The sequence below is a fragment of the Pyrgilauda ruficollis genome, unplaced genomic scaffold (genome assembly GCF_017590135.1).
Source record: "Pyrgilauda ruficollis isolate IOZ18807 unplaced genomic scaffold, ASM1759013v1 scaffold69, whole genome shotgun sequence".
Classification (NCBI taxonomy): domain Eukaryota; kingdom Metazoa; phylum Chordata; class Aves; order Passeriformes; family Passeridae; genus Pyrgilauda; species Pyrgilauda ruficollis.
In genome coordinates, this window is record NW_024528710.1 from 2,893,719 (window position 1) to 2,920,431 (window position 26,713).

Sequence of the window (26,713 nt, forward strand, 5' to 3'; positions counted from 1 at the left end):
TAAATTGTGCAGATATGGAATACCTTTGTTATCTAACTGGGACTAATATAATTTACTAGTAGATCTCAAAAGACAGTAACGATGTTTCGTCTTGAAGAGCTCAAATGTTCTAAACCCACTTTCAAACCAGTAAAAAAACAATGGGAACCAATGAAATTCATTAAACAGCTCAACTCTGCCTTAAACACACAAAAGTGGACAGACAGAAGAACAGCAGGGACACTGCTTAGCAGCTTTAGAGCCATTTATATGAAAAAGGAAGCTGGTCAGTGCAAAGGTGTGGATCTCACAGTTATCAATATTAGACAGACACCATGAGGCTCCACTTACACCACCTGCAGCACTGCCTTTCTGTTCTGGCACCATTCTTCCCAGAAGCATTGCTTAACTACAAATGTTACATCTAACTACAATGTGGTTATAAACCAATGTGTTCTCCAGAATGAAGGAATGTCATAACATCTTCAGTGTTCAATGAATATTTTCATTACCAACACCTGAAAATTACACCAAGGGCTATAAATTGCTGTCAGGCATCATTTCAAAACCATTCCAGCACTCCAATATGCTTCAGTGTATTGTGATTTTCTAATACTTCTCCAGCAGATTAGTTTACCAAGCAGTGCACAATCCAAATTACACTCAACACCAGCACACAATTCTCTTCATTCATTACCAAGTAATTCAGGCTTTGGAAAACACATTCTGGGTGGAAAAATGCGTGAAATCAATGATGTGGGGAACTGACCTTCGTTACTGAACTCAGCCTCAGAATCCTCACTTGTGTCTGACAAGTCAGGCTGGGAGGGCTCTGAAAGGGAAAAAAGAAGAATGCTGAATGATGGACATGGACAAGATTTTCAACCAAACACTCCATGCCTTTGCATCTAAACCAACATTGTCAAGGAAGCCCCTTGCACTCAGAACATGCAACAAAAATAGAAGCAAAGATATTTTACCATGAGCCTTTGAGCAATTCCAGACAAAGGCAAGGAGGTGAGGATTACACTTGCTGAACTGCACAGGCTACACTGCACAGCTGCTGCTATGACTGAAGGAAATTCCAGTGTCCTGGCTTTGTAGGCTTAATACAATCATAAGTATATTCCCCTCTCTTACCCAGAACTACTGAAAATATAAACAAAGGCTGCCCGTCCCCACAAATTAGGTATTTTTTTACCAGCTCCACAGACTCATGGATACTGCACTATGATGACTTCCATAACAGGCTGCAAGGGCAACAATCAAACATGGGAGGGATATTCATGATCACAATGCTTTTGTTGGGGCAGAGTGCACCAACAACACAAGCAGGATTCGCCAATCAACACTCAGTGTGAGAAAGAGCAATTTATACTTAACTGCACTACAGTTAAACAAAGTGAAGCTAATTGTATCAGAAACCCAATCCAAATTAAGTAGCAGTGCATGAAGGAACATATTTTAGTTATTCTGTGAGACTAAAGCTCTACTTGTGCATTTTGAAGAGTATTTTCCTTTAGATCTCTCTATGCTTAAGTATTATACCATGCTGATGGTTTCCTTTTCAAATATAAAGTAAAAAGATACCACAGTCAAAATACATAAGAAATTGTTAACAATTTTTAATCCTTACTATTTAAAGTAAGGATTTTCACAGGAGAAGTTCCAGAATTATTTTGTTAATGTGAAAAAGTCTCAGAAGACCCTTTTCCCATCTTAGAATTTATGGTAGCAGGATCATTCTGACCTTACAATGAAATGAGTGTTAAATGCAGGTCAATATTTTCTAGTCTCTGCAAATGGGCAATCTAATACTTTTAATGTAAACTGTAAACAGTTGAAAAAAATTGCACCATTTTTTTCTGTAAAGGCATTTTGGCTATTACAGAGTTTTGGTAAGGTACTGCTTTGACTAACACAGACTTTTGTATTTATTTATTTATGTGCTCATTCACCTCACACTCAACTGAAAAGCATAGTGAAGTTGCACTTATAATTTATAAAGCAGAGTTCTATTAAACTCTATAAGTCATTATGAAACAGACTGAATTTCTTGAGAAACATACCAATTTACACAAACAACTAGTTCTTTAGAGTGATCAACCTGATGCTCCTCTTTGAATTTAGAAAAGGAAGAAATTAAGTTCCCACCTACATGTCTGTCTACTTGGACAGCTGGAAAGTAAAGCAACTGTAATTCTTATTTCTATTCATGTTTAAGTTCCAATACCCTCAGTTTTATGGCAAATCAAGTAGCTAAGCTGTGAAAAGCAAAACTCACACACTAATTTCTAAAACAGATGTGAGGAAAAAATACAAGCAAAATATCTACCTGTGTAACTTTTTTCAGGAGCAATTTTTTCTTCTTTCTCTGATGTTTTGGAAGGGCCTGCTTGAGAACAAGAGAGAACAGTTTTTAAGGGTGTCTCACAACAAACACATACTTCCAGCCCATACAGGAACTTGCCAAGTAACTTTTAATTTCCTATATTATGTGCTCACTTCATACTTTCTGTAATGGGAAATTTTGGAAAGACACTGTTAAATATTAAATATTTATAAAACCTTACTTACTTGGTTCAATAGACTAAAAATGGGGTTCATGGCAGCACTGGACTACTGAACAGTCAAGACACGCATGCTGAACAGCAGGTTTCAACTAGTAAACTAATTTTTAAAAAGAAATGTTGATGCTTCTGCCTTTCTTCAATGATACTTTAATCAGCTAGATCTTTTTCCTGTTCATTAAAGTTTATATTCCTAAGGAGTATTCTCTGACTTCAACATTCCTACCTACATTTAATACATAAATTCATGGGGATTAAAGTAATTTATGACACTCCGAGGCTGCTTACTTTTCATTACAACAGTTCTTTTGAAGACTACAGCCTGGTTAAAAAAAAATACTGTGCAGAAAGCAGCACAGAAACTACACTTAACAGATTAACACTCCTAAAATCCTACTGCTTGCTGCTGCAGCTCTCCTGCAGCTATGCAGGGGGTGAGCTGCTTACAGCACAAACAACAGCACGCTGAGCAAGAGGCCATTCTATACCACAGAAATAGCACAGGTTTCCCATACCATGGAAGACCTGCCTATGTGTGGCAAACAGGACTAACTGGAACTGACTGGTTTGGGCTAATTGTTCTGTGTAAATCCAATAATTTCTGTGTGCATTTGCAAAAGCAATCTGCAGAAGCTCAGCTGATCAGAAATTCTAGTTGTTTAGAGATATGTGCATAAGTGTATCAGCAAGAGTATTAATAGTGCCACAACAGAAAAGCCACTGTTAATTACTAAGGCAATGAAATATTCTAAACTCTATTTCATCTGCACAGTAAGAAAGAAAATATAGAAAAGACTATTGTCACAATCAGACTTTGTAAGTATTTCAGTTAACTGAAAGTACATATACAATGTCAAATAAGTGCATATTTAAGTATTAAAGAAAATAATGATAATTAGGTGGTTACAATAAAGCTAACTTGAACAGTTCTGCCTAATTTGATTATTCAGATTTTCAAAGAGATTAAAAATGAACAGCATTTCAAGTGAGGACTTATGCAAAGTTCTTTGCTTGAAACACATTTCTTTCAGCAAGTGCTGCTTAGATCTGCTCCTGCCACTTTTCTTTACCCCCTTTTTTTAAATCTGTTTACTTCAGAGGAGCTCCCTGATTTTGTTCAAAACACAGCTCCCAAAGACTGATGTTGGCACAGCTGAGACCATAGTCCAAAGATGGAGAAAAACAGGAAGGAAAAGGAGCCAGAGACACTGGTGGTCCTCCAGGCCTCAGCAGAAAGAATTCTCATACCAACAGTGTCATCTGCAACTGTTAAGGGTGAATAGAACACAACCCCCCTGGATGTGCTGAAAATGTCTCCATGGACTAAATTTGCTTTTATTTAAATCGGCATATTCAGCAGATGCACCCAGTCAGGTTTGTCATTTCCTAAGAACTTCTGTGATCATGCAATTACTATAATTCATAAGGCACTGACACACAGAAGTATGCATCCCACTGTAACCAAGTATCTCAAATTATGCACATAGTTTTCCATTTATTCCTTAATTCAGAAATCCTGACAGGATTGTTTTACCCCCATATTCTGAAGTATTCTCTATATTGCATTACCTTTGTACCAAATACATGCTGTGACAGCAGTAGAAAAGGAAAACTAATAGTCTCTCACGCATTTAAACTTGAAGAAATATTTCCCTAGTTAGAAAGATATACTTAGTAGATTTACAGCCCTTGGGATTAAGCACAGATAATTCAGTCCTTTTATCTGTAATATTGATAAAAACTACAATACATGTAGTAAAACTATTAGATTTTTTTTCAAAAGTGACCAACACAGATTATTTCATGAAACTTGAACATTTTTTCCATATTAAGAAGCTTGGACAGAGGGAAAAAACAGTATGAAGAAGTTGTTTCAGAAATTAAAACATGTCAAACAATAGATTCTGCTATCCTAATTTAGTAAAGGTTAGAAAATTAAATTTAAAAGAGTTCTACCACCAAGAGATATCAATAAAAACAGATACATTTCCACTTTACTGCATTAATGCACACAACAGGCAGAAATACACAGATATGAAATAACCAAGGAAAGCAAAAATCAAGTACAGTGGCAACCAGACCAAAAGAAGTTCCATCCAGAAATAGAGATATGAAAAAAAAAAAAAATCAAAAAACAGAAAAACACCCAAAACTCAAGAAAGAAGAACTAAATTCTACCGGTGAAGGTAGGATGTAGGAGGAGGGATGGACACAGAAGTGGGAGATTTAATGACTAAAACCACAGGACACCTTAGAAGTAAAATCTTTCAGTATGATTATGTCTTGGAATCTGAACTTCAGATGTGTAGGCAGAGCTAAGCAGTTTCACCTTGAACCAGAGAAAGCAGAGGTATGCTCTTCAGCTAACAGCCAGCTCTCTTACACAGCACAGGCCCTTGGGAACTCTCTAACACTCACACCAAAACTTGGTCTTTCATGAGCAGATAAATAAATACATGACCAATCACTGCACCCAAAGCATGTGCTTGGTCTAAGATTCAGCAGCGCAGTGGAACCCCTGTAAGAGATTGCTGTGGGCATAAATTGAAACTCCTGAAATGTCTGTTACAAATAGGTGATTTTTCACATTCTAACAAATCTATTAAAACCAAGAGTAGGTGTTACTCCCTCAACAGTCACAGCTATTCTTTCTGTCTACCTACCCACACACCTATTTACTTACACTGATTCCAAACCTCTCAGCCTCAGCTTCTAATGGATTATGTCCTAATGTCCTAACATCACACAGCCAAACCTGTCCCACTTGGCAGAAGGAATGGATTTGTCACCTCACGGATACGCAGTGCTCACTTTTCTGGCCTTTTTATAGGTTACCCATGTAGTAGCAATGTGAACTAGATGTGATTCCCTTTAGGAAGCACAACATTGTGCTCAATATGTATTCTGGAATTTCCTGGTTTAAGATAATATCTACACTCAGTGTTACATGCCAGCCTAACTTCACAGATTTAGCTCCATTAAAATGGACATTACGTCTAGTATCCTGAAAGATCTCCAAAGGAGAAATATTTTGTTGTTAGACACATACTAACAGACATTGATTACTTTTAAGGTTTCAGAGTGAGAATAAATGCAAAGTTTACATTCATATTTTGGGCTTTTTCTTTGTAGAAGACGACATTTTCAATCTCATTTGGGTTTGGATGTATGTCCTGTATTTTAACTGCCTCACTGACACTGTCAAAAATTCCAAAACTGACAGCACTGTTCAACTACATGGTGTTTTAAAGAGAAAAGCTGTTAGGCAGTTTTTTACTCACTTCTAGGTGTTTTATAAACTGAACCAGGCGATTCACAGGACAGACTGTTTACAGCCTTTTCCTTCTGCTTCCATTTTTCTTCGTTTTAAATTCAAGGCATCAGTGCAGACCTACATTCACAAAATTTACAGGATAACATGCCACTTTTACAAAGTGTTTGGTCTTAAGTCAGCAAATAATTCAGTTCTGTATGCCACCAAAAACCCTGCTTTATCCTGTGATGATAATGCACAGAACATTCAGCACTCACTCAGCAGTGTTACACTTCTGAGCCCCAAAGGTTTGTTTTTATACAGGACAAATGGGGTATTCTCAAATCTGAAAATACATCTGACTCTGGAGAAATGATTATTTAATTTGTTAATTTCTAGTAAAAATACTAAATTATATTTAAACCACTAAACCAAGAAACAGCATTCTCAGTTATGTTTCTTTTCATAAGAGCCGTAGTAACTGATACTTACAGGTAAGGCACAAGCAAGAATACTAGCTAATATAGCTGGAATGCTCCAGGATGTGTCACTTAATCCTGATGATCAGTACTCATTCCTTCTCCTCATTTAGTCAATCATTAAAATCTGGACCTTTTTGCCGGAACAGGTTGTCTTTGGTCTCCCCCAAAATTCAACACTGCAGTAACCTTCACATTTGTCCTGGACACTTGGAAAAAACATCCACTGCCATAGTGTTTGTACTAGTTTGAAAGCAAACCAGTGGGAAATTCCAAGTCAGAACAACCATTTAATAGGAAAATTAAAATAAAAAGAGAAAACACTGGCTTAAACTGACAGAGAATACAACATGATACCCTGTGGTCAGGGTGGTGGTAGCAGTGCAATTGAATGGTGGCTGCAGATCTGTTGGAGTGATAGATGTGGTTCTGTTGAAGCAGTGTTCCTGTAGAAGGGTCTGGTCTTCCTCTGAAGGTCCAGTGGTGGTTATGGAGCTCTTGTCCTCTAGGAATTCAGTAGGTAAGGCTACCCATGGTGTTCCAAGCCTCAGATTATATCCAGGTAGGAATGCTTGGTTTCTCCCCCTGGGCAGAGCATCTCACAATGGGATGATGTAATTTATGAGTCATGCAGTGAGATTTGATGGCCCATTAACAGAGACAGACCCCAGAGTTATGAGGGATGAGTCATGCAGGAGATAAGGAACACTGCCCCACCTGTTCTAACAGCTTATGAAGATGTAATAGAATACATACTTTTGGCTGCATCTTGCTTTGCAACTTAAGACAGTTCTAGAGCCCACTGACAGCAAACTGCCCCTTATTCTCTGTCAATACACCCACATGAAGTTTTAGATGGCTGAAGTCCTTACTTCTCAGTCATCTTACTGTGTACTGCTAAAACAATTCTGAATTTAGTAATTCAGTATTAACTCATAGCAACATCTAAATGGTGCAACCTTCAACCGAGATGAGAAGAACATGCACCCACAGATATAATTTTCCCTCTTTGATTAACAGGAAGAGGTAGTGTGCCACGCAGGCACACAGCACATTGATCAGCATTACAGATCTTAGAGAGGAAGCACTTAAGAGAAAAAATACAACCATGAAATTTTATCAGTGAATAATTTTCTCCAGGAAGCCCAAGCAGATTGCTATGCTCTAACACTTAAGTTGTTTCTTCTCAGAAATAGATAAGCCTGGCTTTTGCTGTAGGTTATTTTTAGCAAAACTTATTACCTTATCTGTTTTCTTTATTTTGTAGCACATCTCTCCAAAGGCAATGCTGGGGCAGACTGTCATTCCTCAGGAACACCCCTCAGAATAATCACTTTTTAAAGGTTCACTTCTGGTACAGCACCACAACCCACACACAAACACCTATGTGACTCCAGAATTTATAGCTCTATAGTCTGGACACCGTTTGGCTTGAATCAGAGTGCTAGCTACAGGAAGAAGGAAGGGGAAGCTGCTTTACTTGTCTAGTCAGCGTGACTTGACATGAAAGAGAAAACATCTTTTAGCTCACAGCACTCCATCACTTCTGCCAATATACTCAGTTCTGTTGTGCTTTAAATGCCATTTTGGACAACTACACTGCAGAGAGGAGTTAACCATCAAGCACCACTTTATCAAAAAGAGATACATATTTTTCTCCATCAATCAGAAGATTTAAATTTAGAGTTCTGTGAAAGACAACAGAAATCCCCCCTGTAAATGTGCTTAGACTTCACTCTGGAAGCATACTGCATGACTTGGATTTTTCACCTGCAATGCAATGGATACTATTTTGTAAAGAAGCTATTTCAGCGCAGAGTCCCTTCAGATGGCATTGAGTTACACTGTGGGCTATTGCCCAAATTCGGACATCATTTGTATGCATGAAATGGAAAACCACAATGGGGATAAAAAGCAAAAGGATGAGAAGACTTGGCATTGCAAAGACCAGTGATTGTCTTCACACCAGTATCTACTTTTACTACATTAAATCATGCCTGTAAACGACTAATTTGCCTAGCCTGTAAGCCTCCAAGGCTAGGCAATGTACACATATGAAAAGCAGATAATCCTAACACCTTTCCAGTTCTGCACTCAAAGGGTGACACTTTGCTATGCTATGGTTGAGATCTCTGAACGATGCTCTTATGTTTCTTGAGATGTAAGTATTGATTCCACATCCCCATAGTTAGTTATTAAAGCACATTAGAAAATAGTCTCAAGAATCTTCTTGTCTGAACACACACAAAATGTTATCATAATAATATATAATATTGCAAAATGAAGGGATGTGCTGTTTTACACTTCACTGTTGAACACGTAACTGTTATTGAGAGGTGAGTGGCAGCTTGCCCATATTTCTTTGTATTACTCAATTAACGTAATGACAAGTACATGTAAGTTGAAATTATAAATTTAAGGTTTTAGCTATTTTATATTGCCATTAACAGTCACAATTTCTTAATTACTGTTCATGTCAACATAAAGAAAAAACAATTTCTGTTCTTTCCTCGCCGAGGTGAATGTGTAAGCTGGATACAAAGAGGTGAGGCAAAGCAACTGGGAAAAAATTTAAAACATACATGGAGGCTGAGCCATGGGCCTCAAATATTGTTATGCTTTGTCCACATAAATAAACCATTCAATACAATTTTGACATATATTTTTCATTCCATACAAGAGAAGTGATTGATACACTTCCAATCACAGAGTCATAGAATGGCTCATTATATGATGCACAGTGTATAAAAGTTACTGAAACTTTAAACTAAAGAAAAAATTCAAGCAGTGCTCTAGAAAACATCACTATAAAGGTTTGTTTCCTGTTTAACAAAGTCATTGAATTATTGAATCTGCACATTGTACCCTCAGAAAAATACATCAAGCAGTTTCAAAAGACTCATGGAACTTCTTCAGGCCAAACACACACATTTGGGTTTGGAATTAAGTTGTTCTCTAGGTCTTCTGTTATTCTTCATAATAACTTACATGATAGGCAGCATGGAAATGCTGTATCCTAACAGTGCTAAGTAATTGCATGTTTACTGACCAAAATCACTAAAAAGAGAGGCATGGAGGGATCAACACTTAGGCAACCAATCATTTCATGAGATAAACACATATGAAAATTAGTATAATTACCTGGAGTATTAAATTGATAGTAGTTAGGATCATCTCTTTCCTGCTTCATTGTTACTGTTGACATTTTGGAAGAAATTCCTGTAGAAGCAACAAAGGAATCAAATATGGAAACCAATAATAAGCAGGTTCTTTAAACAAAACAAACAAAAGCACCCACCATGATCCTCGTTTGTCTCTATTAAAAAAAAAAAAAAGAAAAAAAAAAAAAAAGAAAAGAAAAAAAGGAAAAAACCACAAAATGTTACACATTTGTTGAGCTAAAACAATGGTAACAAAGTTATCTAACCAGCACGTTTCTTATGTTTCAGTTTGGTCAACCCCAGAAATGATCTAGGATTAAATACCTCCCCACAAACTAGGCTTCCCTGAAGATGCTGTCTAAGATCTGAAGAATATTTTTTAAATGGGCTCCTTCCTCTTTGCATGCTACCACAAGAAAAAAATATATTTTATCACTCATTGTGCTGAAAGTCCTGGAAGAGCTCCTGCTCACTTTTCTGTGAAAATTACTTAAAATGTCTAAAAAGCAGCACTGGAAAGAGTCTGGGACAGACTTGACAAAAAGTTCACATTAAGGCTTTGTGTATGTTAAGCCGAACATAAACCACAAATTTAAAATTGTGAAGCACAAATAACAAGAGCAAAAAGCTGGACTACATATGAAAACTAAATTCTAATAGGAAAGTGAGCAGTGCAGCTCAACCCAGCAAAAGGGAAAGTCACCAGTTTATCCCCCAGCACACCTGCTTCCTCACTGGCTTTAATGGGATTACCTATGCCTTTATCTCCCAGCACACACTTCAGCATTAGTCTGCCACAGATCACAGTGCCTTGGGGAATCATCTGCTACCTGCAGAGCAGCTTAGGAATAATCTGGCAATTTTTAAATAACACATCTTGTTATTCATGAGTTTTTTACTTCTATTTTAGCTACAAAATAGATATTTTTTTCATTTTCAATATTTTAGGAATATTAACAAATAAATTCTTCTCTAAATTACATAAAGATAAATTTAGTTTACAATGTATTACAAATTTTTGTAATTTGTAATTTCCCTCTTGAAATGGAAGCATTTGGCTTGGGTTCAATATTTGATAAAAACTCCAACTGAAAAACGGACAGTTTCAAGGAAAGAAACGTTATTTCATCTCACCAAGGATGTCTTTTTGCTCCTATTCTTTTTTTTTTTTTTTTTTTTGGAGCTTTTTTCCCCCTGTCTTTGCTTAAGTTCAGTCTTCTAACAAAACATGGCTTTTTCTTTTTTTTTTTTTTTTTCTGCAAATTAAGACAAAATTTTGAACATACCAGAATCCTTGCTTGGTTCCGTTTTCACATTAACAGGTGGACAACTATAAAATTAAGCAAATGAAACAGAATAACATTATTAAAAACAAACATTAGATTTCTGGAAAGTTCTTAAAGCTTTATAGCTTGTTAAGCAAAATCAATCTCTCAGATTTTTTTCTAACAAGAACATAGAATTAAAAACCCCTACATATTGGCTTATCTAATCTTTTACAACTGAATTGTCAGCAATCTCCTATTCCTACATTTTTTTGAGGCATACATAATATTCAGATCATGTTTAGCATTTAATGAGAGGTAAACACAGAAGTACATAAAACTGATCCCTGCTTTTACATTAAAATTTTTTTGACATATTACAGATATAATATCTTCATTTACTAATTTTTAAAAAATCACTTTCTTCAAATTGAGGAGGGGGAAGGAAGCAACATTACATCTGTTCTCCCTCACTGCTGTACCATAAAACATGGCAAACTTATCCCTGATTAACAGACTGTGTATTAAGAACACCTATTTAAACTAAAGAGAAACTTTGCCATTTGTTTAACTTGTAACAGTTTCCTCACAAATAATGATCAAAAGAAAGAAAAGATTGAGCTTCATGCTTTTTATAATGCCAAGCAAGCAAAAAATTATTCAAAGATCAGCTGGGCAGAAAAAGCACATTGAGACAAAGATAACAACATGAAAATAGATAGTTGATTAAAAAAAACCCCGGACATTATTTTAAATTCACCTTTCACATGGGGGTATAACTGAAGGTGAAGGATCTGTCACATCAGCTTCTGAAAGTTAAAAGACAATATTTGAATTTCCTGTACTCCATTTACTTTAAACTGAAAATATAACATTGATTTCACAAAGCAAAAGTCTGTTCACATTTTACAAGCATATATGCATATTTTTCTTATTCACAGGTAATGAAAGATCCTGTTAAACTGTACTGAAACAGCTTTAGAATGTCACTTATTACACTGAAAACCTACCTTGTATTTTTGATAGAACTATATGATTAACAGAATTTCTATAATATTCCATCTCTAGTCCTCAACCTGACCATAGGCAACACATCTCTAATTTTACTAATCAAGCATCAACTGCTGGCTCTTTCACTTAAAAAATTAAACTCTTCCTTTTTGACTACATTTCTACAGAGATTGCTTCATCGTTTTCATAAAACAAATCCCCACACTTATGCATTTAGCAAGTAAAGGAACATGATACCATAAAAGGAAGAGGAGAAGGGATTTCTCCTAAGCTAGAAGTGAATCTCTCTAGAGTTTTACAATACTCACTGCAGCCCAGAATTTTTCATATATAGAGTCTTCATAGGAACTACAAGACCTAGCCACTTCAGAAGATTAAGTTACTTTTTAAAATTAAATATAACTGCCAAAATCAGCTGGGTAGTGGAACACAAGCACTAGAATGTCTTGGCATCTTCTAAAAACTGAAAGCAGTCCTTCCTATGTTCACTTCTTCTCCTAGGATACTAGACAATTCACATTAAATTGAAATTCAGTATAAAGATGAAGAATTAAACAGAATGGACTTGATCAAGACAAAGAATGAAAGAGGATGAATTATCTCTCATGAGTTGCTCCAGGCAAACACATAAAGGAAAGGTTTATATATAGCAAAGGGTTACTTTGCTATAAGTAAGGCAGCTCACAGTCTAGAAATTTCTGCAGTTTGCCACTTTATTTACATGACCAAATGCTCTACATATATTGCTACCTAAACTCAAATTCCAATCTTTTTCTGTTTAGTCTGAATAAGGATTAACTTACCGATCTGTTTCTTTGGTTCTAGGATAGGCCTGTGGGGAAATATGGGAAGAAAAACTCAGTTTTAGCAAAGACACTGTTAATTACTTGGTAGTGTACATTACAGAGAGAATTCCTGTATAAGAGAAACAGTCTGCAGTGTATTTAATTAAAAATTAAAATTAGTTTTACTTAAGTACAAAACCAAGTTGGACAGACCAGCACAAGAAAGAGAGCAAATAACCTGCTGATACTAAATGAGATCTCTGATTTATTTTCCAAAATCCATTTCAGGGTGGAAACATCATAATTTGATGGATGTTTAACAGTGATTCCTTCAGGCAGGCCCTGCACTATCACAGCAGACTGGTTCCTCTGAATCTCTTCATATGGCACAGGTACTGCTGTTGACTTTCCTAAAGCTTTACCTAGAAAAAAAGAGGAGTTGTTGTGATGTCAAGTTAGCAAAAGAAAGAGTCTCTCATAAACTTTGTAACTTTGGAGAGAACTGGGACAAAAGCAATGTGTGGACATGAATCTTCTCAGAAAACCAAATACTGCTGGCACTAATATGCACTGTGCAATAATCTCAAATCACATCCTACAGAACACATCAAGAAGAACCACTATATGTGTATTTTTTAGGAACAGCTACTAAAAGTTTCTAAAAATAGCAGTGTAGTTGGAAGGCTAAGATCATGCAGTTTTTTCCTCCCAAATGGAATAAAAATTTAAAAATCTAGAACAGCTCTTCAGAAGAATTTAAAGCACCCACCATAGGAAAAGCAGAAAAACTCCTCCACAGACTTTCTAAGAGCCTCCAGCTCCTCAGCATCCACCGTCTGTTTGTTTACAGGTGGTGTAGTCTTTGTTTTCTGCAGTTCTGGAGGCCTGTCTTCTGTAACACCTGGCAGTTATTTATAAAAATAAGACAAGCATAAAATAGTAAGTTATTAGAAGTGCCTAATCCCACCACTTTAGAGATTCTCAAGCAGGAGCCCTGCCAGGAAATTGCAAGAATTTACTTGTATTAGAAGCAAATGCACGCAACTATGTACATAAGCAATGAGCAAATTTACATTTACACCAGAATTATTATATCCTCACTACAATCTTTGCAAATATCACCCCCTGAAGAACATGAATGACAAATTAAGACACACATCCAAGGAGGATTTCTTTGGCATGGAGAGATTGAAAACCCTATTAATGTCACGGGAGGACAATACAGTCAAAATAAAATGCTAAACTGCCAAGAAAAGAAGGACCAACAGAGTCCTTCTAAGTCCTACACCAAGGAAAAGGTAAAATGCCAGCGTGAAGGGTCCCATAGTTCTCTAGTGCTGTGCATGTCATCTTATGCAGCAGTTCTATTATGTCCTGGTTTATTTATTCTGTATGTGCTTTGAAGAACATTTTACAGAAGAGATCTGACTTTTGCCATGACAGCTCATCTCTTTCAAAGGACATTTTGAGTACACACCTCCTACTGCTGTGTAAGCGAAGCTACAAACAAGACATCACGCAAACAGAGAAGATTTCAGCCCTACATCTTGTTCTAGTCTCTGAGCAAAAATCACTGCAAAAGGAGTGAGGAAGAACACTTCCAGTATTAAAAAGCAAACAGAAGCGATGGTTTCAGGTGGCAGCCTTCCTTTCTCATAATTTGAATTCTTGCTAAGATTTACTGAGAATCATCCAGCAACACCAGAGGAAACAACAGAGATATGCTTGCCTACCTTGAAGGAAAGGCAAGGGAGATCTGTGTTCCTTTGTGCAAGAGCATGATCAGTGCTGAAGCTGTGTCATGACTTCACCACCAGCCAGCACAGCAGTAAGCCTGAAACACTGCGATGTGCATCACCAGGACTGCTGGCATCAGAATTCTACACTGACACAAGAAAACAAACATCAGTTTGAACAACTGATTACAAATGGGCTGTGAAATGAGCTGAAGCAGCAATGCTTTTAGTAAAATCACAATTATCATCTTAAAAACTCGTATCTTCATTTCAAAGAGAATCTCATCCTTCCTCTGCAGATCATACGTCTGCTTCGTGCTCTGGAAACCCACCTCCACATGACATTTAGCTTGCCAGCTCTTCAGGCCTGAAACTTTTGCATTCTCTGCAGTATGACAGGGCCTATCAGAACACGAAAAATAATGCAAAACTGGGATATTGTTATATACCTGTAACACAGGTGCTTAATCAATGACCACATTTAAGATTTGCCTGTGGACTTGGGATAAGACATCAACTTCCATTTACAGCTACATCTAATGTAGCTTTTTGAGTGGGCGTTTTTCCTATGTAAGGAACTGATCCGCTGAAAATGCCTTTACTGCCAGCAGCTTCAGAAAGTGTACCCACACTTTCTAAAAATAATAAACAAACCAAAATTAAGATGACAACACTGCCCTCTTCATATGAAAATGAAAAACAGACAGAAGGTGGAGAAATTTTCTTTCTTAACTAGAAGACACCCTTATGGGTTTTTTTCATTACATGATTTTTATGCATTTTCTTAAGGTCACATTACGCATCTGCCTCTCTAATCCCTCCCATAATTGTTGGCCAATTTTAATCAAGACTCACAAACAAGATTAAGTTTCAAATGCAGCAAGAGTTGTAACAGCCCTGCACAACTGATCAAACCTAGCAGGCTTTCACTCCTCCTGGCACTACCCCAATGGACACACGAACCCTTGGAGGCTACACAACTTCACAGGCTCTTCCAAAGCCCTTGCCACAATTACTGGAACCCCAAGCAGGATTCGGGCTACATCTGGGAGGGGATGTCTGGGACATATGCACCAAGATCTGGTGCAGAAGAGGGATGAGGGGGCTATATTTATGGCTCATGAAGGGGGAGGGATAGTTATCTGGTAAAAGAATAGCATTCTGCTATAGTTGTGACCATCCTGTGGAATTAATTTCACTACTCTTCTGGATTCAGGAGGACTACAACTACACAACTCCCAACAACCCTCATTTTGCAATGAGAGTCAATATATGCTTAAGTGTCTTATTTTCTTCAACTGTCCAATGTTTTGGTTCTTCAGAATATCCTTCCCTCCAGGTCTGACAGTCCAGCACCACTTAGCTGGAAAAGGAATCTCCCAGCTGTCCCTGTTCTAAGAACAAATCCAGCACTGTCCTCATCTCACCAAAGACTAAGAAACAAATCAAGCTTTAGCAGAAAAACAATTTACTTAACTGAAACTTCTTCAAAAAAAAAACCAAAAAAACAAGAAGATGAGATGCTCAATAGAGAATCAGGTATCTGAAGCTGACAGATCTCAGGACTCTTCTAGCAAAAGAACTGTCAGTCCCATGGCAGTTAAGGCATCTTAGAACATCAGAAGGTTTTTAATCTGGTGTCTTTCAATCCCTCAGGGAGAGAAAAACAAGAAGTAATTTTAAGAATATGAATGTGACCCCTGCACAGACACTCTGAGAGGCAACTTAAGAGCAACAACAATCTTGTGACACCACTCATATACATGTATTTCATTATTTGTACTTAAGGAAAATTACTGCAATGAAAGAGGGAAAGAAATGGGTGCATAGCTAAAAGCATTTTGCTTTTTTTATAATGTCATTCACTCAATCTGTGAGCTTTTTAAGGCCATCCAGCTTTACAGTTCATTAAATTGGAAAATTTTCTCAAATTAAAGAAAATTCATTTTATAATTATCACAGGATCACTTGAACCACACAAAAAGTCAATCACCTGAAGCAGAATTTAGGAGGAACAAAATTTCAAAAATACTGACTACCTACAGTAATTTTCTGTTTGTTTTTGACTCTGAGGGAACAAGATATGTGGTTTCCAAGGAAATGGGACTGAACTTTCCCCACAGGTTTTTAAACGAGCTGTTAACTTCATACCCCTTAGCTGACTAGGCAGAGACAGAACATTAAAGGTTTGTGGCAATCAAGCCAAGCAACCTAGCTGTACAAGTTACTCAGAAGGATTCAAAGAGACAGAAGCCTAGCTGCAGATCTTCAAGCAGGTCCACAGTCGCCTAGCTTATGGGAAGAATCATTTTACTTGTCTGCAGATGATGGAATACATCCAAGAGGAAACAGATACTCACATACCAAAAAAACATTCTGAGGAGCCAAAACTGAGCAATCTTTCCCATAAAGTCTGTGGAGAACTGCATTCCATTCATTCTTCCTGAGCAGCAGGAATGGCTGTGTTCTTACATTAAGAACACTCAGATTCTGAGCATTCCTGAAACTACAAGAAGTTCTTACAACCTGTGGCTGGGTGGACATGGAGGTACAGGTAAGAAGAATAGAAGACTCTGGCCCAAAGTCTCTAGCAGGACTTGAAGTCAAACTCAGGCCCATACTAGATGCACTGTTAAGGTCAGTGTGGAAACCCAAGGCTATCAGAAGAAAAATGAAGGCTCCAAAAATAAAGGACCTATCCAAGATGAAACACCTACAGGTGCAAGATGTCCCCAATCTCAGGCAAGTGAGCCCACCAAAGGAAAAAGCAGCATGACTGAGAGAGCTGCCAGAAGTTGCAGAAGTAGCAGAATTAAGCTTCTCTGCAACCTACATATTAATGGTGTCGCAGCCAGTACCAGTGGAAATGCTAGCAGAGGCAACTAGGATTCCTGGAGAAGAATTGTCTCCTTGGCAGATGGGATGGAACACATGGTGCTGGGTAAGTATCTTTCAAAATCCAGAACAGATGACCAAAAGTCAGGAAGGTCTTCTGAAAGTTCCCTTCTGATAGGCAAATACAACCTGGGGAAAACTGTCATTCTGAAGTAATGTTTTCTGGAATTATCAACATCCTTCTCAGGGACAAAGGCAAACTACTTCCAGCATCAAGACTCCCCTGAAAGCATGGGAGATGTGCACTTGGTGAAACCATGAAAGCAACGACTCACAACAGTTGACCTTGTTCACACAGATCTATGCTATAATGTTCTGCAATAATCATAATGGAAACACTGTTTTCAAAGTTAATATTCTTTAATCCTATCAGCTTGACAGTACAAAAACACAGCCCAAGAACAAGTATCTTGTAACTGAAATAAAGCAAAAGGTGAAGATTATCGAAACTGATGTAGGATTTAAACACAAGCATGCATCTATAGAAACCACACCTCATACAGCCAAATACAAGCATGCATGAGAAGCCAGTGCTTCCCACTGTACAAAATCTGAAACAGAGATCTAACAAGGAGATCAAACAGCAAATCCCCATAATTTCAGATTCCCTACTAATAGTGAGTCCACTACACAAAGTCCCTGGTATATCAGGGCCCATGATACCACTGTACTGACAATAAAACATAGTACCTAGGTTGTCAGAAAAGTCATTTAAGCAACAAAAACAAAACAAAAAAAGCAACCAGCTGAAAAACTGAACTCCCTCCCCAGTACTCAGATAGCAGTTTTCACAAACAACAGAATATGAAGATTGTCCCTATTAAAAAAAATGAATAAAAAAGAAAAATAAATTGATTCATCTTATACTTGATTCCTCAATTGGGTTACAATTCTACATTTTTTTATCAATTATCTGTTACAACCCAACACTATGGTGACTTTGCTTGGAGTAAATATGTGCACAGAAAGTCACTGTCCATGGCAGTAGGACAAAAAAATCCCAGAGCCCTACGGTCTTAGGCTTCAAGATGTGGCTAGGGGTGTGTATTCTATTCCCATCTATCAGAGCTGGGGCAGTTCTCTGCTGTCCATGGGGCAGTTTTCTTTATCTCTCCCACAGCCAATCCTCCCTCCAGGAGATCTCTCCTGTTCATGGCCAGTGAGTGTCCCTGCATGGCTGATCAAATTCCAGCATCCCATGGGGAGATGCTCCGCCCAGGGCAGGAGCCAAGCATTCCTACCTGGATACAATCTGAGCCTGGAACAGCACAGCAGCCTTTGCCCACTGCATTCCCAGAGGAGCAGCTTTCTCCTGCCCTGCATTGCCAGAGGAAGAGCAGGCCCATCTCCAGCAGCCCTGGAGCTGCAGAGGAAAACTGCAGCCTTGTGCAGGATCCCTGCTCCAGCAGAAGCACAGCTGGCACTGCAGGAGGGCTGAGCCCCCATGGGATGGGACTGTGCCACCACCCTGACACACAGGGGTCAGGGCCTGTTCTGACTCTGGCAGGGTTGGTTTTGGGGTTTTTTTTTGTACTTTTGTATTTTAGTTTTTCCTAGCAAAGGACTATTATTCCTAGTCCAATATCTTTGCCTGAGAGCTCCTTAATTTCAATATTACAGTAAATCAGAGGGAAGGTGGTTACATTTTCCATTTTAAGGGAGGCTCCTGCCTTCCTTAGCAGACACCTGTCTTCTTCAAACCAAGACAACTACCACAAACAACTGACCTTGAGACAGAGCCTCCAAGACAATTTTATGTAGCAGCAAAAGCATTTTTGGGAGTAAGCCTTTCTGTTACAGACTAAACGCAGTTGCTTTCCAAGCAGTATCTAACTTGACAACACCTTGACAGTTTTTTAAACTCCTCCTCAGAATGATTCTTCTATCATACCCTACCTTTAATTTCCATTTTCTCTCTTTCTCTAGGCAAATAATTTTGTTATTTATTAGGTAGTGTCCACCACTAATACCTTCCTAAATGAGTGCATCAGTGCTCCCCTAAATCATCACAGAATCTTTGAAACCTATCCCTAAAAATACTGTCCTGTATGAATTAATCAATGAATCAAGTTTTTTAACACAAAAGTTCCACTGTTTTACTGTAAAAATTAAATTAAACACAACACACCCTAGATGTACTTAAAGCAGTACAAAAGTAATGCAGATGTAATTTTAAGTCATTACGGTACAGATGCGTACTTCTGTCTACTACATAAAAGTGATATAAAATAGCTGCACGAATGAATACTATCTTGTCAAAACTGTGCATCTGCTTTAGTAAAGCATGAACTGATCTGAAGAACCAGGACCACCTGAGTTTACAGAAGTACTTCTCTACCTGTTCTGTGCTCTCCTCAGTCTTCCTGAGTGGAAAAAAGTTTGGAGGAGAGGATACAAAAAAAAAAAAAAAATTAACATACACTAGGAAATGCAGGATGTATTATAAGGGTGGACTGTCTAATACTTATTCTTATTGTACTATTTTTCACATTACCTAAGAAAACATGAACATTTCCAGACATTGCAGAAATAACACTACAAACAAGACCACTGTTACTGCTCATTTTACAGCTTGATTTGCATTAGCCAACATAATTATAGTACACAGCCATGATAGACAGAATTTTGCTCCCAAAATTATTAATACTATGCAATATACATTATGCAGTTTGTTGTTACAAAAATAAAACACTGAAACTTACAGTATTCAATAAAATCCGTCTTAAAATCTTCTCTAGCGTTGACAAAGGCTTTTCCTCTCTCAGTGCCAACAACAAAAACATTTCTTGCATATACACCAATACAGGCAATTTCTGCCTTGGACTTGGAAAGTTCTTTACACTAGAAAAAGAAAAAGATTTTATTACCATAGTTAGATGCAGTTAATAAAAGTGTATGTGATATCATGTAAAACAATTACTATACTGCTGCCAGCATCCACCCTTCAGAAGGTACTGTGAGCAACATAACATCACCCAGCAGCAAAGCAAAATTTACACATCTGGAATGCTTTTCATCAGAAATCTTAAAAGCATTGTAGATTCATTAGCAACTTACGACCTTGTACAGACTCAGAGATTGCATTGTTTTTAATTAAAATTATTTATGACATTAATCCATGTTAAATTACCACTTCAATACAGTGTCCTATTCCAACTTTCAACAAAGCATACAGAAGTTTTGTATATTCACAGCACAATTCTCACACACCATCTTCTGTTCAGAAAGGTGCGGCTGCAAGCAGGATGGCTCCCTGTAGTCTGCCCTGTCCTGTCTGCTGGGCCCAGCCTCAGGTGAATGCCCCCTGAATGGAAGGATCGCACCATCCCTGCAAACATCTACATGTATTCTGCCAGGAGAAATTTCTGGCAACAATTAAGGCAGGAAGCCTATGGAGAGAACAAGGATCCCAAGAAAACTGTTGAGATGACCAAGTAATAATCACAGAAGGTCAGTCTCTCCTAGGAACTAAATAAGAGTTTACTACAACCTATAAAATCTAACAATTGCAGCACGGGAGGAAAAAGTGACACAAAGACTTTAAGAAACAATGGGATAAAAGACTTGCAATATATTGCCTTATAACTATTCCACTCGAAAATTCATTGCTAAAAAGAAAATTCTTGCTTATCATTTAAAAACCCCAATTTTAAAGAAACAAATCTTGGACAGTGCCTCAATTTCAAGGAAATGGGACAGGCATTTCCATTCACAGCCTCCAGCCAACTGTAAGCCCTGCCACACAATTTAATAACTTCTAAAAAAACAGATTATATGCCAACAAAAAGAAGTATTTTCTGAACAAGTTTTGTTGAGTTGGTACAGCAGCTGAAGACAAGGCATTAGCCTCAAAACCATTTATTCACTCTACACTACATATGACAAAGACCAGAACACACTCTTGCCTCTCAACTACGCTGTACCTAAGCAATCATCAAATATTTCCTATTTATTTGACAAAATAATTTTTAAAACAATCACACCACAACAAGAAACAAGATTACTGATAGCATGATTTATCACAAGCAAAGATAAAATTATAGCTGGTTGGACAACACACATTACGGTACAAATACAACAATCCATCTTCCCTGCTGCCCAGTGGGAAGCAACATACTGATACAATGCTGCAAATACCAAGACACGATTATGATGCAGAAACTTAACTTCTCTACTAACCATTGATTCAAGTCCTGACATGAGGAATGTAACCACCATTCTGCTTTCCAAGGATTCCTCATCATGGATGGATGTTGCTGGTGCAAGAGTTTGAGCCATTTTCCTCCTGTAAAATGAAAGGAAAAAGCCTTTTCAGATACATACAACAGTGCAAAAAACCAAAAACCCCTCTTACGCAAGCAAAGAAAAAAAAAAATTAAAAATCCCATAGAACACAGCCCACTACACACAAGCAACCAAACATACAGGTAAATTAACAGGAGAAAGTGCTTGCTCTTCTTTCGTGCTTCCTGCTGTTTCATCCAAAGCTGGAGCTAAACATAAGATAAAATGCTGTATCATGATCCAGCCACAAATTATCTGTGCCCAGAAAAATGCATTTTAATTGATTAGCTGAATTTACATTAATTTTTCTTTCTTAGTATGTCTAAATAGACACAGCAACAAACACTGCCATTAACAAACAAATGGCAAACTATAATTATGACACAGGTATGAGAACAACCTTCTATTATAACTATGACAGCCTAGCTCAAAACAAACAATCACCACCCTGCCCCAAAATCACAGCCTCAAAGACTACAGTATCAATAACCAGAATGTTACATTCTTATTTGCATATTTTTCAGTTGTGGGACTTACTCAAAGCTAAGTAGTCTCAACTAAGGTGCTAAAATTAACTACTAAATTTCAGCACCCCTTCTTTCTCTATGTCATTCAGGAGATTTTCAACTTACTTAAAACATAAGTAATAATCAAGATTTGTTTATGCTTCTGTTGTAGAATTGTTTATACAAGACTGATATATGAGAATGAAGTTTCAGCAGCTTCTAAGAGCACATTTTTTTATTGGAGTGTTGCAACTTCTTATGTTTACACATACCTAGAGCAATAACCTGACACACCTGCAGGAAGAAAGAACTGCTAGACAATTTAGCTCAACAACTCCACATGCAAATCAAGAAAAATCACCTCAACAGACAAGACGTATCAGGTAAACAAGACATTTCACAGGTTGATGACATATCTTGCTGCTCCTGTAGAACCTGGCCACACAATGTGGCTCAAGTTTTCAAAGCTGACACGTATCCTATTACATACATATGTAGATAAGTCAGGGCAGCACATTGCATGTGATAATGTGCTGTCTTTGGGGAAAAAAAGAAGGCATTGTGTTTTTTCTAGGACTTAGAGCACTTCAGGCTACAAATTGGATGAGAGCGGGGAAAAATCCTAAAGCCCAAATTATAAACAATGCAAACTCAAAACACATCTAGCAGCCTTCTGGCTCTCAGGCACAGGCCAGCAAACTGCAATTTGGATGAAGTGCACTATGGATGAAGTGGCAGGGAGTGGCACAGTCAGCAGGTGTTGGAGGATGCCAGTAATGAAGATGCTGAACACTGGCACCTGCTACACTGAGGAGGAGGCAAACAGGTCCTTCACCAGGTCTAAAAAAGGAGCCAACTTTGAGTGTGAATATAAAGGAACAATTGTTGTAATATGTTCATGGCTTCAGCAACCTGAGAGAGGGCTGATGCGGATGGATAGAGGCTGATGAGGTTATTCTTCAGAGGAAGAGAGGCATTGCTTATGGAATATCTGAGGTGAAAGGGAGATTACAACATAAATAAATCTTTAGTGAGCCATGACTTTTGATACATAATACAGTTCTCAAGCTCATCTTTGGCACTCCTTTAGGGTTGGGATGCTGACAGTGATTTTAAACATGACAGATTTTAGACTTTCTGTAAAATGACACTTTAATAATCACAGTATTAAAGATTAAATAGAAGATAACTACACATTTCCACCTTCTCCCAGATCTCTGTTCACTGTCTGATTTGCAAAGCTACCTTGTCCAGAAAACAGACCAAGGAAATTCTAGAAACCATTTGAAGGCTGTGGATGCATAATCACATCAGAGAAGTGCCAGTTCAAGCTGCCTCCCCATGCAGTATTGCTCCCATCCCTGGAAGGTGATTTCTGATCCTTAAGTGCAGAGTGGATCAAGCTAAGGAGCTTGTCCAAGGAATAAAGAAGTGTCCACTGGACTGGGTCACAGCCTCAGTACCTCAGAATCACATCTGGATACCATCCTGGGGTGACTTTATGATGCTTGTATCCCAATCATCTGTTCTGTTTATGCTGGATGTTAAGTTCAGCACTTTTAAAACTGGTTCCAAGAGCAAAGCGGGGCGGGGGGGGGGGAAGAAGCGCACAGTTTGTTTTCAGAAACTGCACTTGCTGCCCTGCATTCCTTCTCCTGGACTCTGCTGTCTGCAGCATGGACAGACAGCGGGAGAGAGCGCTCCTTTGCTTTTTAGTTAGTTGGTTTTTTTAGCTTGCTGAGGCAGTGAAGTCCCCTGGACTGTGGCTTATTGGGATATTGGGACACAATACAGATGATGGACTTTGGACCTGGTTAGCATAAGAGATTTGATAACAGGATGCCTTGGCAATAGCAAACAGAACTCTGAGGATTAAATCAACATTGCAAGAAGATTCAATCAGACTGACTTACCAGACAAAGAGAATTACATCAGACTTCTGCAAGCAAGAGATGGTGTAAAATGCCTAAGTTTGTTTATGTGATGATTATCCTAATCCTGATAGTAAAATATTACTTGCCTTCCTAAAATACCTTATAAGCATTTGTGTCCCACAATAAATTCAGATTCTTTGACCATCACACTCAGTCCCCATCTCCCTCTCTTCATTGTCAATAGTGGCTTTTCTTTTTCTTGGAACTGTACAAACCTACTCTGGACTAAAAACCCAGAAGAGCACTGGGAGATCACATGTGGCCCACCAGGGCCAGGACACGGCATTTTCCAGCACAGGAGGGACTGATAAGAGACTGAGCAAGCTGAGCTACCCTCACAACAAGGACTTTCTGAATTTTCCATCTCTTCAGAACAGCGAGAGGTTTGATTGTTTAATATTATTCACTTTTTCTGCTTCTGAATACTTTGCTTGTTAAATAAACAGTTTTTTCCACTTTTCTCCAAGGAAATCTCTTCCTGAACCAGTAGCAGGAGGGGCTTGAGTCTGCTTTCTGGAGGGATCCTTTGGCGCTTCCTCCTAAATTTGCCCTAAAACAGGACAAATACATTTTTTGGCGCCCAACGTGGGGCTCATGAAAGTGGAAATAGCATGTACTAATTGCATTTTGGTTGCATTTATTCTATATTGGAATAAAGCATACAATAGTCATATTGCTTGAATTGATAATGTTTCTCTGGGTGGAGGCCTTCATGTGACTCTGGTCCCCACTTTTTTGAGTTTTTAATACCTTTCTGGCCCCTAGGTTTATTTTCTTATCCGGAGATAGGTCCAGTATTGTCCCTAAAACATAGTTTTTACAATAGAGAGGCAGGGATTAAAATAGCTATTTTGCTTGGCATGGTGATAATGACTTATAGGGGGTTTAGAAAAGTACTGGAGTTTGTTCCAGATATATATGGTTTATGGTTTCTTTGTCCTACCCTGTGTCCCAGTTCCAGTAGCATGTTTTGGGGGTTTATCAGTAATTGCACCCTGTTTGTTAGAGGAGGAGCAGGGGATGAGGCTTTTCAACCTTTCCTTTCCTTCTTCTCCTTTGAATTGGTTATGTCACTATTTGAGAAAGTTCAGATTCCTCTGAATGTTAAAGAGACCACTTTCCTGGTGTTTTATCTGGTAAGCTTCCTCGGTATGGTCTGCAGCTTGTCTAGAATGAGGGTTGAAATATCCATAGGAATTGATGAAATTCCTGACCCAGGAGTAGACCCAGGCATGAAAAATCTTGAGTGGCATGGAGAATGGGAGGATATGGGCCAAACCCAGAAGAATTTTCTGACCCTAGAGCCTGGGACTTTCCATGTGAACAAATAAGAACCCAGCTGAGGTGGGGAAATACCTGAAAGAGAACTGCAATGATGACTAAGAAAACGCTTATTGCAATAAGCTGGGCCCTGGCCTCTCCTAACGCACACTACTAGGTACTGTAGGGAAGCACACAGAGGCAGGGGGGCAGGGAGATAAATCAGCAGCTACCCCAGTCACTCAGGCTGCAGCCAGCACCCCAGCTACTCAGGTTTGTACATCTCACAGTAACCATTTTTTAGAAATACACCTCTCATGGGGGCACTGGCACTGTGCCAGTATCGATCCATGACAGCTGCAGCCAGCACCCCAGCTACTCAGGTTTGTAGCTAAACCAGACAGTAAGCCTAAGCCACTGGCAGTTTGGTTTGTAGCTAAACCAGTGAGCCTAAGCCACTGGCAATTGCTGCTGCAGGAAAGAAGCACAAAAACAAAACCAATCAACAAGTGGATAATTTTCTTGGGAGGAGAGTCAGGTACCATTTTCCCTTTGCCTCCCTACATGTGGTGACCCGTGGCAGGTGCCATTTTGGAAAGGGTATTTCTGCCATTTTGGGTGTCTCTGTTCCCCAGGAGTTGGTGAGATTTAGGAATTTTGTAGCTTATGATTATTTACTGTTATTTTTTTGCCTATTCCTCGTTACCAAACTGTTGTTTTCCCACTTATTTCTGCTCATATGCATTTTCTCCTTATTGCTAAAAAGGGATTGGTTGAAACTAAGGGGAGGTAACTCATTTAGAGTGTCTACCTTTTAAAATTGTCTTCAAACAAGATACCAGGACTCCATGCCATCTAACAGATGAAAAGCAAATGCCATCACTCTGAATGTCCACCCCTCCCTTCTTCCCCCTGCTCTGTATGCTGAGGGTGACACCATACCCTCTGGGGTGGCCCTGGGGTCAGCTGTCCCAGCTGTGTCCTCCTCAACTTCTTGTGCACCAAAAGACAAAACTCGTGGGCAAAGAGAGTTTAATAGTGAAAGCAAAAGCCACATGGACAAGAAAAGCAAACCAAACCAAGGAATTCATTCCCACTTCCCATCTCAGGCAAATGTTTGGGCATCCCCAGGACAGCAGGGTTCCATCTTGTCTAAAGGTGACTTGGAAAAGCAAATGCCATCACTCTGAATGTCCACCCCTCCCTTCTTCCCCCTGCTCTGTATGCTGAGGGTGACACCATACCCTCTGGGGTGGCCCTGGGGTCAGCTGTCCCAGCTGTGTCCTCCTCAACTTCTTGTGCACCCCCAGCCTCCTCACTGGTGGGGTGAAAAGCAGAAAAAGCCTTGGCCCTGTACAAACACTGTTCAGAGGTAATGAAAACATCCTTGAGTCATCATCACTGTTTCCAGCAGAAATCAAAACCAGGGTTCTATACCAGCTGCTAAGAAACTATCTCAGCTAGAGCCAGCACATCCCCAAGATAAAGACCACGACAATACAGCACTAAAAATATCTCTGAATTTTCCTTTTAGAAGGACAAAACTAAGGACCAAATGTTACAACCCACTTCTGAAGACAGGGTAAATGAGGTTC

At 38.6% G+C, this 26,713-nt stretch overlaps 1 protein-coding gene across 1 annotated transcript in view; it reads right to left on the reverse strand.

Annotated features, from left to right (window-relative positions):
• Nucleotides 1-26,713, reverse strand: part of GTF2I (general transcription factor IIi) — a 74,483-nt gene that overhangs the window by 42,648 nt on the left and 5,122 nt on the right. The window contains exons 2-12 of the mRNA XM_041484916.1: nucleotides 21,314-21,419; nucleotides 19,837-19,975; nucleotides 13,273-13,404; nucleotides 12,742-12,925; nucleotides 12,522-12,550; nucleotides 11,468-11,516; nucleotides 10,729-10,772; nucleotides 9,580-9,597; nucleotides 9,423-9,500; nucleotides 2,315-2,374; nucleotides 749-811 (exon numbers count right to left, since the gene is read on the reverse strand). Coding sequence (XP_041340850.1) covers nucleotides 749-811; nucleotides 2,315-2,374; nucleotides 9,423-9,500; nucleotides 9,580-9,597; nucleotides 10,729-10,772; nucleotides 11,468-11,516; nucleotides 12,522-12,550; nucleotides 12,742-12,925; nucleotides 13,273-13,404; nucleotides 19,837-19,975; nucleotides 21,314-21,412 — 895 coding nt within the window. The 5' untranslated portion in view covers nucleotides 21,413-21,419. The remainder of the gene's footprint in view (nucleotides 1-748; nucleotides 812-2,314; nucleotides 2,375-9,422; nucleotides 9,501-9,579; nucleotides 9,598-10,728; nucleotides 10,773-11,467; nucleotides 11,517-12,521; nucleotides 12,551-12,741; nucleotides 12,926-13,272; nucleotides 13,405-19,836; nucleotides 19,976-21,313; nucleotides 21,420-26,713) is intronic.